General features: G+C 46.7%; 1 protein-coding gene across 1 annotated transcript in view; it reads right to left on the bottom strand.

Annotated features, from left to right (window-relative positions):
* LOC130205281 (titin-like) overlaps positions 1–17428 on the bottom strand; it is a 174640-nt gene that overhangs the window by 27788 nt on the left and 129424 nt on the right. The window contains 1 exon segment of the mRNA XM_056432542.1: positions 65–17401. Within this exon segment, the coding sequence (XP_056288517.1) occupies positions 65–17401 (17337 nt within the window).

Below are 17428 nucleotides of genomic sequence, written 5' to 3'. Positions count from 1 at the left end.
TCATGAGGCACATTTTGTTGAATGGTAAAGATCGTAAAAATTGATTGTCAGTACACAACATTACCTGTAATCTTTGTTCCATTCTTGGCCTCCTGAGGGACACCGACTCCATACTCATTTTCTCCAATAACTCTGAAGTAATACATGGCTCCCTCCTGCAAGTCATTCACCTTAAAGGTAAATGCGTGGCAGTTGCTGGTCACAGAGACCCACGCCTTCTTACTGGCCTCGCGCTTTTCAACATGGTAGGCCTTCACTGCATCACCGCCATCATTCTCTGGAGCTTCCCAACTGAGGCTTGCAGAATCCCTGGTCACTGCTGAAACTTTAACGTTGACAGGAGGTCCAGGAGAGTCGAGCACCTTGACAACCATGGGCAATGTTGCTGTTCCCAATGACGATTCAATAGTGACGGAGTACTCTCCAGAGTCATTTCTGGTTGACTTTTCAATGGTCAGTGAAGTGCTTGATTCAGTTGATTCGATGGTTCCTCTGACCTTTAGATCAACGCCCTCCCTAGTCCACGCTACTGATGGCACAGGTTTGCCCTTGAATGGTACCTTGAGAGTAAATGCTGTGCCATGCTTGACAATAAGTACTTTACGCATTTCAATGTCAACATCAAATGATGGCTCTGCAGTTCTGTCCATTGTTGTGGCTGCATCTGAATATGAACTACGCACACTGCTGGCAACTTTGTTTATTGCCTTGACACATAATTCATATTCTGCATCTGTCTTTAGTCCAGTGACCGTGAACTCCAAGCTCTTGGTAAGAGGGATAGCCTCAACCCATCTTGCTAGTTCTTCGGGTGATTCAGGTACCTCTTCTTCCTCTTCCTCCTCCTCCTCCTCATATTCTTCCTCTTCTCCAACAACCTCTGGCTCTGGTTTGTGGATGTATTCTCTATATTCTACACTGTATCCAAGGATTGCGGTACCACCATCATTTCTTGGTGGTTTCCAGACAATGGAAACACTTTCCTTGGTGGAACTGACGACCTTTGGCTTGGTTGGGCGAGAAGCAGCAACCAGAGCATCGACTGCTCTGAATGATGCAGATCGTTCACTTGGAGGACTGAGACCAGCCTCATTTTCAGCATAGACTCTGAAGTCATACTCACAACCCTTGCGCAGTTTGGTTGCTACCGTGATACATTCAACAACTGGATCTTTGTTCACACGGACCCAGCGCATACCAGTCTTCTCACGGCGCTCAATCACATATCCAATGATGGGGGTGCCTCCATCACTAGCTGGCTTGTACCAGGTGAGGGTCATTGAATCACCAGTTATGGCAGTGACATCAACATTAGTTGGAGCAGTGGCAAAAGTGTATGGATCTGTGATCTTTACAGTATCACATTCCAGAGCCTCACCAAGTCCATACTTGTTGACAGCCAAAACCCTGAAGACATATTCGTTGCCCTTGAGTAGTCCTGTGACCTTGAGGAATGTTTTTGTGACGTCTCCCTTTACCACTGTCCATACCAAGCGGCTGGTCTCACGCTTCTCTACAACGTAATGTGTGATGTCGGCACCACCGATTTCCTGTGGAGGACCCCATATCAGAGTGCATGCTTCAGCTGTGAGACCTGTGATCTGCAGAGGTCCTGCTGAGGGTCCTGGCTTATCTAGAATCACACAGTTTATTGGCATGGTAACTGTTCCGCCAATATTCTGTAGAGTCAGAACGTACTGTCCAGAATCTGTTCTGATGCTATCCTTCACAATGACAGAAGTGCTGGTATCTGTGGAAACGATCTGGATTTTGGCTCTCAGCTCAATCTCTTTGCCATCCTTGGTCCAGGAAACGACAGGGGCAGGACGTCCAGCAAGGTCAGCATTAATCTTCAGAGTTTCTCCTGCTTTCACAAGCAATGTCTCTCTGAACTTGACATCCATCATAATGCGTGGTGGTTCTACATCATCCTTGACAGTGACGGGGCCAGTGGTGTCCGATGGTTCACTGAACAATCCAGCTGCATTCTTAGCAATAACACGGAAGTCATACTGACTGTTCTCTGTAAGGCCTGTTGCATCGTAGTGGGTCTCGGGCACATTGGTGAAGTTGCACCTTGTCCAGCGTCCTTCAGGAAGGTCTCTGCGTTCAATGGTGTAGCCAGAAACCTTGGCTCCACCATCATACTCTGGTTTATCCCAAGACAAGGAGACAGATGTTCTGGAAACAGCAGTGACCACAGGTTCGCCTGGCGGGTCACAAGGATCTCTAGCTGCTACCGCTTCACAGGACTTGCTGCATTTACCGATACCAGATATATTTTCAGCATAAACACGATATTCATACATCATTCCCTCTTCAATTCCAACGACTTTGTATTCTGTGTCTTTAATCATTCCTCTGTTCATCTTTGTCCAAAGAATGCTGGAACGTTCCTTCCTCTCCAGATGGTAGCCCACAACAGGACTGCCACCATCAATGACCGGCTCATTCCAAATCACCAACATGTAAGACTTGGTGGCCAACTTCACTATAGGTGTGGAAGGAGGTCCAGGTTGTTTGAAGTTATACTGAGCAGTGGTTCCAGGTGAATCCACATATGTACTCTTTCCATAACGGTTGACTGCATAGATGCGGAATTGGTACTCTGCTCTGTGTGTCAGGCGGCCAGCCTTGAACGATGTTCTGGCAACATTACTTGCTACCATCTGCCATTCTTGGGTGTTTGTGTCTCTCTTCTCCACAATATAGTTACTGATGCAGCAGCCACCATCATAATCTGGTGGAGACCAGGACAGTGTGATGCTGTCTGATGTCACCGAATCCACCTTGACACCGCTAGGTGCACCTGGTTTATCGAGGACAACAACTCCAATATCTGCTGTGACAGTTCCTCCCGTGTTTGCCAGGGTGATCTCATACTTGCCAACATGTTCTCTGCTAGCTTCTTTGATGATAATTTTGGATGAGGTTGCAGTGTTTAAGATAGTAACTGATGCCGTTTGCTTCAAAGGAAGGCCATCCTTCTTCCAGGATACAACAGGTTTAGGCCTGCCTCTGACCGGAACCTCAAGAGTGAGGTCACCCTTAGCCTTCACGCTGTATGTGTTGAAGAGTAAGTTGACTGATGGTTCAATTGCTACATCCTTTGCAACCACAGGCAAACCAAGATCCTTTGGCTCACTCTTTCCTTTCTCATTGATTGCAACAACTCTGAATGAATAGGCTTCATTAGGAGTGAGATTAGGAATAGTTGCTTCAGTCACCTTGACTGTGCATGCTGTGCCCCATTTATCTCCACTTTTGGGCTTAAATTCTACATTGTAGCACATAATTTTGCTTCCACCATCATGAACAGGTTTGTCCCATGTCAGTGACACGCTGGTCTTTGTCAAATCTACAACGCTAACCTTGCTTGGTGGCTGCGGTACCTCAGACACTTTGATTTCTTTGGTTTCAACCATCTGTCCTTGACCATATTTATTCACAGCACAGACTCTGAAGTAGAAAATTCCACCCTCAGGCAGCTCTTCAATCTTGAATGAGTTGACCAAGCAGTTGCTGGTGACAGTGGTATAAGCCTTCCTGACAGACTCTCTTTTCTCTACAATATAGTTTGTGATTTTTGAACCACCATCAGTAAGTGGAGTATTCCAGGAGAGAGTCACGGAATCCTTCTTGAGCTCCTTCACAGCAAAGCTTTGTGGTGCACTTGGTGTATCCAAGATTCTCACTGCAACAATAGCGGATTTTTCACCACTGCTGTTCTCTAGTGTTAGAGAGTATTTACCACTGTCGAAACGGTTAACATTGTCAATGACGAGCATGGTATATGAACTTGTGGTGTCAATTCCAGTACGCTCAGTGAGAGTACCCTCAACCTTCTCCCACTTCACAGCAGGTTCCGGCCTTCCTCTGATGGCAACAAACAGACGCAGAGTTCCACCTGCACGGACAGATACCACCTTCCTGAGATCAGCATCCAGCTCGATCTCTGGTGCTTCAATCCTGTCAGAAGTAACCACAGTGCTATGGACATTAGCAGCCTCTCCCACTCCCTCAGAATTAATTGCACAGACACGGAACTGGTACTCTCCGCCCTCCTTCAGGTCTGCGATAGTGAGTTTAGTGGCTTGTGTGCCAGTGGGTGGAGTGCACATGGTCCATTCTTTCTCAACTATTGCCTCTATTGCCGGTGCTACTTCTACCTCCTCTGATTCTTTGGGTACTGGTGTATACTCCCTCATTTCAACAACGTAGCCCTTTACATAGGCACCGCCATCAAATTCAGGTTTGCCCCAGGACAGAGACACAGAAGACTTAGTGTAGTCTGTCACTTTAGGATGGTGTGGAGGTCCAGGTGGTGTTGTGGCATCACACGCTCTATAGAGTAGGGACAATTCACTCAGGTCTCCCATTCCAGCTTCATTTTCAGCAGCAACACGGAACTCATAGAAGTGGTCCGTCATCAGACCTGTGACCTTGAAGTGGTTGTCAGTCAGCTTTTGTCTGTTGCATTTCGTCCACCTTACACTATCTTTGTCACGTTTCTCAAGGCGATAGCCCTCCATTTCTGCTCCGCCAGTCTGTTCTGGAGCAGTCCATGACAGAACCATAGATTCCTTTGCGATCTGACTTGCTTCTGGAGTTCCAGGAGCACTAGGTGGTTTGTAAGGATTGCGTGCAATGACGGATTCACTCTCAAGATAATCGCCAAAACCATATTTGTTGACTGCCCTGACTCTGAAAATGTATTCATTTCCAGGAAGCAAATTTGTTAGTTTATGGTACAGACCCTTGATATTTGGTCCAACTACTGTCCAGGACAACCTGCTAGTCTCTCTCTTCTCCAAGACATAGTGAGTGATACTAGCCCCACCATCCAGAGTTGGTTCAGCCCAGGAAAGGATGCACCTGTCAGCCATAACTCCTGTTATTCTCATGGGTGCAGCAGGTGGACCTGGTTTATCAAGGACTTTGACAGTGATAGGGAAGATTTTTGTCCCACCCAAATTTTTGAGGAGCAGGTCGTAGTGGCCACCATCAAGTTTGGTTACATCCTTAATGGTAATGGCTGCACGTTTCTGTGTAGTATTTACTTCAATACGCAGGGCTTTGTCCATTTCCTTGCCCTCTTTTAGCCAGACTACATCAGGAATGGGTTTTCCATAGATGTCAGCATCAAGAAGCAAGTGTTCTCCAGCATTGACAATAATAACATCCTTGTATTTGGGATCCATTGAAGCCCTTGGTGGTTCAATTTCATCCGTAGCAGTAATAGGCCCAGAGCTGTCAGATGGCCTGCTGAAGGTACCAACTGCATTTCTTGCAGTAACTCTGAATTCATATTGCTCATTCTCTGTCAGGCTGGTGACGGTATACTCTGTCTCAATTATATTGGTGAAATTAGCCCTTACCCAGTGTACATCAGGGGAGGAAATATCTTTCCTTTCCACAATATATCCATTTACTTTGCTGCCACCGTCATACTGAGGCTTGGTCCACTGAATCTTGATTATGGTCTTAGAAATAGACACAGCTTCAGGAGCACCAGGAGGATCACATGGGTCACGAGCAACAAAGGACTCGGACACTTTACTGCATCTGCCAATGCCAACAATATTTTCAGCAAAGACTCTGAATTCATAGCCAATACCCTCCTCTAGATTGGAGATCTTGAACTGAGTATCAGCTATAAGAGTCTTGTTCAGTTTGTTCCACATGATGCTGCTTCTCTCCTTGCTTTCTAGATGGTACCCAATAGGTGCACTTCCACCATCATTGACTGGCTCATTCCATTCAATGATCATCATTTCCTTTGATGCAGATTTGACAGATGGTGTTCCTGGAGGCCCTGGTGGTTTGTATGGATATTGAACAACGATGGACTTTGAGTCCAGAGAGGTACCCTTTCCATATCTGTTTTCAGCTATGATTCTAAACTGGTATTCTGCATCAATCTTCAGCTTGGTGATCTTGATAGCTGTCCTAGCAAGCTGTGTGGTGACTGACTGCCATGTTTGGGTGGTGGTGTCTCTCTTCTCCACTATATAGTTATTTACCTGGCATCCACCCAAGTACACTGGAGGCTCCCAGGAGAGATGAACAAAGGTGTTGCTCACTTCAATAACCTTGATTGGACCTTTTGGTGGACCGGGCTTATCAAGGATAATGACAGCCACATCCTCAGTGATCGTGCTGGCACTATTGGTTGCTATGATGGAATACTTGCCAAAGTCATCCTTGCATGCCTCAGTAATTTTAATTCCAGTTGTTGTTGGTGTGTTTATGACATTGATTCTGGATGTCACCTTCAAAGACTGACCATCCTTGGTCCAGGAGACTCTAGGTTTGGGCCTGCCAAGTACAGGGAATTCTAGCTTCAAGTCCTTTCCAGCTAATACACTGTAGGTGTTGAATTGCATCTTAATGCTGGGATCCATGGTTATGTCACTTGCAACAATGGGGGCAGCTAGTGCTGTTGGCTCACTCTTTCCCTTCTCATTGTAAGCAATGATACGGAATAGGTATTCTGCTCCAGCTGTGAGGCCTGTGACAGTGCCATCGCATGTCTTTGTATTTGTTGCCACTCCCCACTTATCCGTACCCTTGGGTTGCATCTCAATTAGGTAGCCACCAATCCTACTGCCACCATCATGCTCAGGTTTCTCCCAGGCCAGTGAGATAGTGGCCTTGGTGACATCCGTGACGGAGATTTTCCCAACAGGCAGTGGTACCTCAGAGGCCTTGAAAGCTGCCTTTGTTTCAACAGCCTGGCCGATTCCATAATCATTCTCAGCCATGACTCTGAAGTAGTACAGAGCACCTTCGACCAAGTTCTCAACTTTGAATGTTGTATTGCTACATTTGGTTGAGACATTTGCATATGTATTTCTGGTTGATTCACGTTTGTCAATGACATAGTTCTTGATTTTGGAACCTCCGTCATTCAGTGGGGCAATCCATACAAGAGTGACAGAGTCCTTTTTGATTTCTTTCACCTCAAGGTTCTGTGGGGAGCCAGGTGTATCCAGGACTTTCACAGCAACAAATTCAGAGACAGTTCCACTGCTGTTCGTCAGGCTCAGGGTGTATTTTCCAGAGTCACTCCTGTCACACGAGTCAATGGACAACTGTGTGAAGTTAAGAGCTTTCTCAACCACTGCTTTTTCAGTCAAGTCTCCCTCATCCTTAGTCCACTTAATCTCAGGTGTTGGCCTGCCCTTGAATGGAATATGGATCCGAACAGATCCACCAGCTTTCAAAGTGATGCCCTTCCTCAGCTCAGAGTGAAGATGGATCTGTGGTGGGTCCAACCTTTCTTCTGGCTTAGCTGTTCCAGAGAGACCTGCTGGTTCACCAACTCCCAGCTTGTTCAAAGCACAGACCTGTATCTTGTACTCCTGACCCTCAGTCAGTTTGGTAATTTCATATTTGTTGACACGCAGACCAGTGGGGGGAGTAACCATTGTCCATTCCTCCTCCTCAGCCTTACAGACTTCAACAATGTATCCTTGAATGGTGCTGCCGCCATCAGACAGAGGCTTACCCCATGATACTGTCATCGTACTCTTTGTGGAGTCAATCACATTCACATATGCTGGGGCACCAGGCTTGTACTTGGGATCACTGGCCTTGTAGTAAGAACTTGGAAGGCTTGGTTCTCCTGCTCCAACTACATTCTCAGCAGCCACTCTGAATTCATATTCATGGCCAGTGGTCAGACCTGTAGCTCTAAAGGAGAGATCAGTGACTTTCTGTCTGTTGCATCTGGTCCATTTTATTCCATTTCTGTCCTTCTTTTCAAGGATGTAATTGGTGATCTCACTTCCACCATCAGTCTCAGGGGCTGACCAAGTGATGGTCATGCCATCATGAGCAATGTTGGATACATCCTCAACATGAGGCGGACCAGGAGGTACAAATGGAGTCTTCATAATCACTCCGCTAGACTCCAGTGGTTCACTGACACCATAACTGTTAACTGCCATGACACGGAACATATACTCATTGCCTTCCAGTAACTTGGTGACTTTGTAGCATGTGGTTTCACAGCTGTTAGAAACAATTGTCCAAGCTAGACGGCTGGTCTCTCTTCTCTCGATGATATAGTGCTTAATAGGACCACCTCCATCATGTAGAGGGGCATGCCATACCAGTGTGCATCTATCTTCTGCTACTCCAGCGGTGTGGAGGGGTCCTTCACATTGGCTAGGCCGGTCCAGGACCAAGACATTGAATTGAACAGTTTCACTGCCAGCCTCATTTGTCAGCTGGAGTGTGTAAAGTCCACCACTACTTCTAATGGAGTCCTTAATGACAATCATTGCATGGTTTTCTGTGTTTTTAATCTCCAGTCTGAGTGTATTCTCGACTATTTTTTCATCCTTGAACCACTGCATTGTGGGGAGCGGCTTGCCATGGACATCGGCATCTAGCTTGAAGGTCTCACCGGCATTGATGGTAATGGTTTTGATGAATGCGGGGTCAATGGAGTATTTGGGTGCTTCCAAATTATCGCTTACAATAATTGGTCCACTGTTGTAGGATGGCTTACTGACGGTGCCAACAGCATTTTTAGCAATGACTCTAAAGTCATACTGTGCATTTTCAGTCAGACCAGTGAAAGTGAACTTGGTCTCAATCACATTAGTGAAGTTTGCCCTTACCCACCTGCCTTCTGGCAGATCGCGTCTCTCCACAGTATAGCCAGTTATATTACTGCCTCCATCATATTCTGGTTTAGTCCACTGGATTATAATGGTGTCCTTGGTCACATGGATGGCCTCTGGTGCGCCAGGAGGATCACATTGGTCACGGGCAACAGAGCCCTCTGAGACCTTACTGCACCTGCCAATGCCAACTATATTTTCAGCATAAACCCGGTACTCATATTCAACACCTTCTTCCAAGGGGTGACTCTTTAAAGTAGTCTCGTGAATAAGTGTCTTGTTGATCTTGACCCAGAGGATACTATTCCTCTCTTTCCTTTCAAGATGGTAGCCCAGGACAGGGCTGCCTCCATCTTGGACCGGCTCGTGCCACTCAACAATCTGGTGGTCCCGAGAGAGAGAAGAGATGAAGGGAGTGCCTGGTGGGCCTGGCTCTTTGTATGGGTACTGAGCAACCACACTAGATGAATCCAGACCATGGCTCTTGCCATAGCGGTTCTGAGCAATGATCCTAAACTGGTACTCGGCTCCAGTCTTCAGTCCAGGCACTTTAATGGTTGTTCTGGCATAGTTGATGCTGACATTTTCCCATGTAGCTGTGGTAGTAAGTCTCTTCTGTACAATATAATTGGAAATCTGGCAGCCACCATTGTGCTTTGGTGGATCCCATGAAAGAGTGACACTCTGTGTTGTGATTTCATCGAACCTCACAGGGCCGCATGGAGGACGAGGCTTGTCAAGTACAATAATTTCAACTGTTGCGTCCTTCTTTCCAACTGAGTTAGCAACATGTATACTGTACATGCCATCATCATCACCTGTTGCCTCCTTGATGCACAGTGTTGTATGTGTTGATGTGTTGAGAATGTTGACTCGGGTAGTGTACTTCAAAGTGGCTCCATCCTTCGTCCATGAGACTGTTGGTTTAGGTCTTCCAAAGAAGGGAATATCAACGTTCAGGTCTTTGCCCACTTTGACACTGTAGCTGCTGAATGCTGGTCGAACATCTGGCTCATAGACTAAGTCCTTGGTCATCACAGGACCAGAAAGGACTTTGGGGTCACTCTTTCCCTTATCATTGATTGCTACAACTCTAAACAGATACTCCTCTCCTGGGTTCAGTTTAGAAACAGTAGTGTCCATTGTCTTAAATGTGTTAACACTCGACCACTTCTCCTGGCCCTTAAGTTGCACCTCGAGCAGGTAATTAATGACTCTGCTACCGCCATCATACACGGGCCTCTCCCAGACCAAAGATATGCTTGTTTTGGTTTGATCTGTAACAATCAAGCTCTTCGGAGACTGGGGAACCTCTGAGACCTTAAGAGGATCTGCAGTTGCTGCAGGCAGGCCAACACCATGTTCATTCTCAGCAAGGACTCGGAAGTAGTAACTGCAACCCTCCTGGAGTGGCTCAATCTTCCATGAAAGAGCATGACAATTTGTTACAACAGCTGCATACGTTTTGCGAGTGCTTTCTCTCTTTTCAACAATGTAGTTCTTGATCTTGGAGCCTCCATCCAACAGAGATGGCTCCCATGCCAGTGTCACGGATTGGTTTGTTATTTCTTTCACTTTCAAGTTTACAGGAGCGCTCGGTGTGTCGAGAACACGCACAACAACAAATGCAGATTTGGTTCCACTGGTGTTCTCTGCAGTGATAGTGTATTTTCCACTGTCATTTCGGCTCATGTTGTCAATTACAAGGGATGAGTAACTGCTGGTCACCTCGACCTGAGCTGTCTCTTTCAGTGCAGCTTCATCTTTGTCCCACTTTATGGCAGGAGTGGGCCTTCCTTTGATAGGAATAAACAGCCTGAGCGAAGCTCCAGCTTTAATGGTCACAATCTTTCTCAGTTCTGGGTCAATATCAAGGTCTGGCTCCTCTGCTCTGTCCTTGGCAACAATCGCACCAGCAACATTGGCATGCTCACCAACTCCAACTTTGTTGATGGCACATACTCTAAACTTGTATGTCTGATTTTCTTTCAGCTTCACAACTTCAAACTTGGTCTTCTTGACACCTGTTGGAGGTGTGCACATTGTCCATTCCTCAGCAGGGGCATCTGTGGCGACTGCCTCGGCAGCCGTGAGTTCAGCGGGAGCCTCGGCTGACGCCGGTTGCTCTGTGGTAGTGCAACACTCGATGACGTATCCTTGAATCTCACAGCCTCCGTCACAGACGGGCTTGCCCCACGACAGGAATACTGATGATTTAGTTGTGTCAGTTACTCTTGGATTGTGTGGTGGGCCAGGCCTGAAGATGGGATCAAGTGCAATGATGAACACAGTTGGGGAGCTTGGCTCACCAAGGCCTACAGCATTCTCAGCTACAACTCTGAATTCATAACTATGCCTTTCCATGAGTCCAGTGACCTTGAAAGTCAAGTCAGTGACTGTTTTCCTGTTACACCTGGTCCATCTTAGACCTTCTTTGTCATGTTTCTCAATTATGTATCCAGTGACAGGACTGCCTCCATTTTCGGAAGGAGCCTCCCAGGTGAGCGCCATTGAATCTTTCTTTATATCTGAAACTTCCAAGCTCTTTGGTGTTCCAGGCACCTCAAATGGATCATTAATTGTGGCAGCAGCAGACTCAAGTGGTGCACCCACTCCATACTGGTTGACAGCTTGGACTCTGAAGATGTACTCATTTCCTTCCAGGAGCTTTTTGACTTTCAAGCAAATATTCTCTACCTTGGAATCAACAACCATCCAGACTAGCCTGCTTGTCTCTCTCCTCTTTACAATGTAGTGAGAGATCTTGCTGCCACCATCTTGTAGTGGTGCTTTCCATGCAAGGCTGCATTGGTCTTTGGTTATTCCTGTTATAACAAAAGGTCCCTGTGGTTCGCCAGGTTTATCTAGAACAACAACATTGACCTGTACAGCCTTCTCTCCCCCTGGATTTTTCAGCAGCAGAGTATATTGGCCTCCATCGGAAAGTTTAGCTTCCTTGACAGATATATAAGCTTTGATGGGTGTGTTCTTAATTTCTCTGTGAATAGTGTTGCCCAGCTCGTGTTCTCCCTTCATCCAGTAGATAGAGGGTAATGGTTTTCCATGAACATCTGCATCAATTTTGAAGTTGTCTCCGGCATTAACAACAACAGTCTGTGTATACTCGGGGTCAATGCTGAGGCTTGGTGGTTCAATCTCATCCCTGGCAGTGATAGGACCGGTGCTGTAAGAGGGCAGACTGAAAACACCAGCAGCATTTCTGGCAATGACACGGAACTCATACTGATCGTCCTGCACCAGTCCAGTTGCAACGTATTCTGTCTCAATGACATTGGTGAAGTTAGCCTTCAGCCAACGACCTTCAGGAAGCTCCTTCTTTTCCACAACGTAACCTGTAACCTTTGCACCGCCGTCATATTCAGGCTTGGTCCAGACAATGGTGATGGAGTCTTTAGTGATATTTGTGGCCTCTGGGGTGCCAGGGGGATCACAGGGATCTCTAGCAACTTGTCCCTCAGATACTTTGCTCGCTTTGCCTGTTCCAACAATATTTTCCGCATACACTCTGTACTCATATTCCATTCCTGGTTCCAGATCAGCAGTCCTGAAGGTTTGGTCAGTAATAAGAGACTTGTTGAGTTTGACCCAAAGGATGCTTTTTCTCTCTTTGCGTTCAAGATGGTATCCCAAGATAGTGGAGCCACCATCAATCACAGGTTCATTCCAGGCCACCACCATGCTGTCCTTGGTGCAGACTGCAATGGATGGTGTACCTGGTGGTCCAGGGAGCTTGTATGGGTATTGAGCCACAATACACTCTGAGAGAAGAGCTGGACCTTTTCCATATCTGTTTTCTGCTGTGATTCTAAATTGATACTCAGAACCAGTCTTCAACCTGCCAGCCTTTATTTCGGTCCTTGCTAGGTTTGGAGATACAATCATCCAGGCAGTTGTGGACGCATCTCTCTTTTCCACAATGTAGTGTTTGATCGCGCAACCACCATCATACTCTGGTCGTTTCCAGGAGATGGTTACACTGTCAGAAGTGACCCCCTCCACCTTAACTGGACCTCCTGGCTGTCCTGGTTTGTCCAGTACAACAATGCCGATGTCGGCTGTTGTCTCTCCTGCTGTGTTGCTAATAGTAATATGGTACTGTCCAACATCATCTCGAGTAGCCTCTTTTATATTTAGGTTCAGCATTGTCTCTGTTGCTCCAAAGTTGACTCTGGAAGTCCTCTTCAGAGGCTGTCCATCTTTTACCCAGGAGACAGCTGCTTTGGGACGTGCAACATAAGGAACTTCTACTGTCAGGTCTTCTCCTGCTAACACACTGAATGTGTTGAACAACATCTTGATAACCGGTGCAAACACAAGATCTTTTACGATCACAGGCACACCAATCTGTCGTGGGTCACTTGTTCCCTTCTCATTTCTTGCTGCAACACGGAACATGTATTCTTCACCTTCATTGAGTCCACTAATTGTAGCTTCTGTTTCCTTTACAATCACAGACGGACTCCACTTTTCAGCACCCTTAGGCTGGATCTCAACAACATAACAGCCCACTCTGCTGCCACCATCATGCTCTGGCTTCTCCCAGGAGAGGGTGACACTGTTCTTGGTAACATCCTTAAGAGAGATTTTGCCAGGTGGCTGTGGTTTCTCAGACACTTTAACTGATTCACCAGATTCAATGGGTAGACCAATGCCATATTCATTCTCAGCCAAAACTCTGAAGTAATAGTTGCATCCTTCCAAGAGCTGGTCAACTGTAAAGGTGGTGTGATGGCAGTTAGCATTGACTGTGGCATATGCTTTCCTCGTGGACTCGCGTTTTTCAACAATGTAGTTTTTAACCTTAACTCCTCCATCATTCACAGGTGGCTCCCAAGTCAAAGTGACAGATTCCTTTGTTATAGCAGTAATCTTGAGATTCTGTGGGGCACTTGGTGTGTCAAGCACCCTGACTTGGACTGTAACTGTCTTGGATCCGGAGTTGTTTTCAACGGAAAGATTATACTTTCCACTGTCAAATCTGTTGACATTTTCAATTACAAGTAGGGTGTATGATGTTGTGCTGTTGATGGTTGCCCTCTCAATATGCTCACCATCTCCTTTGGTCCATTGAGCCTGAGGAGCTGGTCTGCCTCTGATAGGCACAAACAGCCTGAGTGAGCAGCAAGCTCGAAGAGTGATAAGCTTGCGGAGCTCAGCATCCAAATCAATCTCAGGTGTCAGGAGCCTGTCCTCTGCCTTGGTATTGTCAGGTACAGATGCTGCATCTCCAACTCCTTCACCGTTTACAGAAGAGATGTTAATCTTGTACTCCTGGTTCTCCTTCAGGTTAATAATGGTAAACGAAGTGGCAAGGAGTCCTTCTTTGGGTGTCACAATGGTCCATTCCTCCTCTTCCTCCTTTTCAGATGGGATGCAGGTCTCCACAATGTAGCCAGTGATGTCAGAGCCACCATCATATACAGGTTTGTTCCATGCAACAGTAATTGAGGACTTGGTTGTGTCCAAGATTCTGGGGTTGCATGGGGCCCCTGGCTTGTACAGTGCATCAGTGGCCTTGTAGAATGGACTTGAGATACTTGGAGGACTCACTCCAGCAGCATTCTCAGCAATAATTCTGAATTTATATTCATGTCCGACAACAAGGCCTGCTGCCTTGAATTGCAGATCTTTGACCTTCCTCTTGTTGCATTTGACCCAGCGGAGGCCGATTTTGTCTTTCCTTTCAATATTATAGTTGGTGATGGGCGTTCCACCATCACTCACTGGCGCTTGCCACATAACAATCATTGAATCTTTAGCAATAGCTGTTACCTCAGGATTCCCTGGAGGATCTGAAACCACATATGGGTTGTCCGCAATAGTGGGTTCTGAATCAAGAGACTCGCCAAGTCCATATTTGTTTAGTGCCATAACTCTGAAGATATATTCATTTCCTTTGAGTAGCTTGGTCACCTTATGTTGTGTAACTTGCAAGTCTGAAACCACATTGGTCCAAACCAGTCTGCTTGACTCACGCTTCTCAATCACGTATCCTTCTATCTTGGCACCTCCATCATCTGCAGGTGGAGCCCAGGTGATTACACAGTTGTCAGCATTGACGTCGGACACCTCAAGAGGTCCAACTGGTGGTCCAGGTCTGTCAAGCACTTTGACATTAAAGACGTGCTTAGCAAATCCACCAACATTAGTGGCAGTCAAAACAAATTCTCCTCCATCTGATCTTACAGAGTCCTTGTTGGTGAGCGTAGTTGTCAGTTCTGTAAACTTGACATCCAGTTTCAGTGTGTTCTCAACCTCCTTTCCATTCTTGGTCCAAGCCATAGATGGGGTTGGTTGACCAGCAATGTCAGCATCAAGCTTGAAGGACTCTCCTGCCTTCAGTAGAACAACATCCTTAAAGATGGCATCAACCATAATGCGGGGCTCAACAATGTCATCTTTGCAGGTAATTGGGTCTGAGGTGTCAGAGGGCACGCTCACTGCACCTGCTGAGTTTCTGGCTGTTACACGGAATTCATAAGAGGCATCTTGAGTCAGTCCACTGACAGTGAATGTGGTCTCAGTGATGTTGGTGAAGTTGGCTCTGATCCAGCGCCCAGCAGGCAGTTCTTTCTTTTCCACTGTGTAGCCTGTGATTTTGAAACCACCGTCATACTCAGGCTTTGTCCACTGAATGGTAATGACGTTCTTGCTGACAAGTATTGGCTCAGGCTGACCTGGTGGGTCTACAGGGTCCAAGGCCAGTATTGGTTCTGAGGCTTTGCTGGGCTTACCAATTCCAGCCATGTTTTCAGCCATGACACGGAACTCATAAGCAGCTCCAGCTTCAAGCCCAATGGATTTAAAGAGGTTTCCTCTCACAAGACACTTGCTGATCTTCTGCCACATGATGCTGCTTCTTTCTTTCCTCTCAACGTGATAACCAATTACTTCATTTCCACCATCAACCACAGGCTCATTCCAGCCAATTGTTATGGAGTCCTTGGTAAATGCAGCAACACCAGGAGTACCAGGAGGTCCAGGGACTTTGAAAGGATAGGCAGCCACCACTGAGTGTGAGGTGATGGGCGGTCCAACACCATATCTGTTCTTAGCCTTTACTCTGAACTGGTACTCTGATCCAGTGGTTAAGCGAATGGCTTTGAACATAGTGCGGATGACCGTGGACGACAGCTCTGTCCATGATTGGGAAGTGGTGTCTCTGATCTCAACCACATAATTGTTGATTGGAACACCTCCATCATTCTCGGGAGTGTCCCATGCAAAGATGCAATAGGTACGAGCTATCTCCACAATGTTAATTGGTCCCTTGGGGGGTCCAGGTACATCATGCACTTTGACGATGATGTTGTCCGTCACAGAACCAACTATGTTCTTTCCCGTCATGCTGTACAAACCACTGTCGGCTCGGTTGCATCCACCGATGCTGAGGATAACAGTGGCAGCAGTAGTTTCCACATTGGTTCTCTGTGTGACCTTTAGGGCTGTGCCATCTTTTTGCCAAGAGATAACTGGTCTGGGACGTCCCATCACTGGAATTTCCACCTTAATATCATCTCCTGCCTTGGCAATAACCGTCTTCTGACATACACCACGGAGGTCGAACTGTGGCAGCAAAGTAGAATCTTTGACAACAATGGGTTTGCTCTCACGTGGGACGCTTCTACCGGAATTGTTGACAGCCATTACTCGGAAGATGTACTCCTCCGTCTCATTCAGATTCTTTACTGTGAAGTCCATGGTCTTGACTGCTGTTACATGTGCCCACGGATCAGTTCCCTTCTTCTGGGCTTCAAGGACATATCCCGTAATTCTGCTTCCACCATCATGCTTGGGTTTGGTCCAGGCCAGGCTCACAGAGTTTTTGGTGATATCAGTAGGAATGATGCTCTCTGGAGGAGTTGGTGTCTGTGATGCACGAATTGGATCAGCAGTTTCAGCCGCCTCACCAATGCCATACTCATTCTCGGCGGACACTCTGAAATAGTACTCACAGCCTTCACCCAGATCACCTATCCTGACTGAAGTACCTGGGCATTTTGTAACAGCAGTAGCAAAAGCCTTGCGTGTTGATTCTCTCTTCTCAATGATGTAGTTGGTGATCTTGGCTCCACCATCAATGAGAGGCATCTCCCACTGAAGAGTAATGCTTTCCTTGTCAATCTTGACTGGTTTCAGGTTGAGAGGAGGTCCAGGTGAGTCCAGAACTCTCACCTGTATAGCGGCACTCTTCTTTCCAGTTGAGTTTTCGAGGGTCAGCTCATATTTACCCACATCAATCCTTGAACTCTCGGAGATGATCAGCATTGTGAATGACTCTGTGCTGTCAATAACGGCACGTGGAATAGGACCACCCTCCTTTGTCCAGGTGACAGTAGGTGTCGGCCGTCCCTTGATTGGCACAAAGAGGCGAATGGAGCAACCAGCTCTGACGACAAGGGTTCTTCTCAGCTCAACATCCAGCTCCAAATCGGGTTCAGCTGGACGCTCCACAATCTCAAACAGCTCCTGAGTTTCAGCAGGTTCACCTGCTCCCTTAGCATTTACAGCGCTAATCCTAAAGTGGTATTTTGCACCAGTTTCCAGGCCGGGAACAACAAACTCTGTGATCCTAAGTGGATGTGAAGGGGTGTCCTTTACCCATTCTTCTGTTCCTTCCTTCTTGTGTTCAATCAGATATCCTGTGACTTCAAGTCCACCGTTATCAAGAGGCTTCCCCCAGTTCAGAGTGGCAGTCCTGTTGGTTGTGTCTGTGACTCTTGGATTGACTGGAGGTCCAGGCACATCTGTCAGACATAAAAGAAGTGATTAGT

This window comes from Pseudoliparis swirei, chromosome 2 (assembly GCF_029220125.1).
Source record: "Pseudoliparis swirei isolate HS2019 ecotype Mariana Trench chromosome 2, NWPU_hadal_v1, whole genome shotgun sequence".
Taxonomy (NCBI): domain Eukaryota; kingdom Metazoa; phylum Chordata; class Actinopteri; order Perciformes; family Liparidae; genus Pseudoliparis; species Pseudoliparis swirei.
This window is presented reverse-complemented; position numbering and strand designations above follow the sequence as displayed.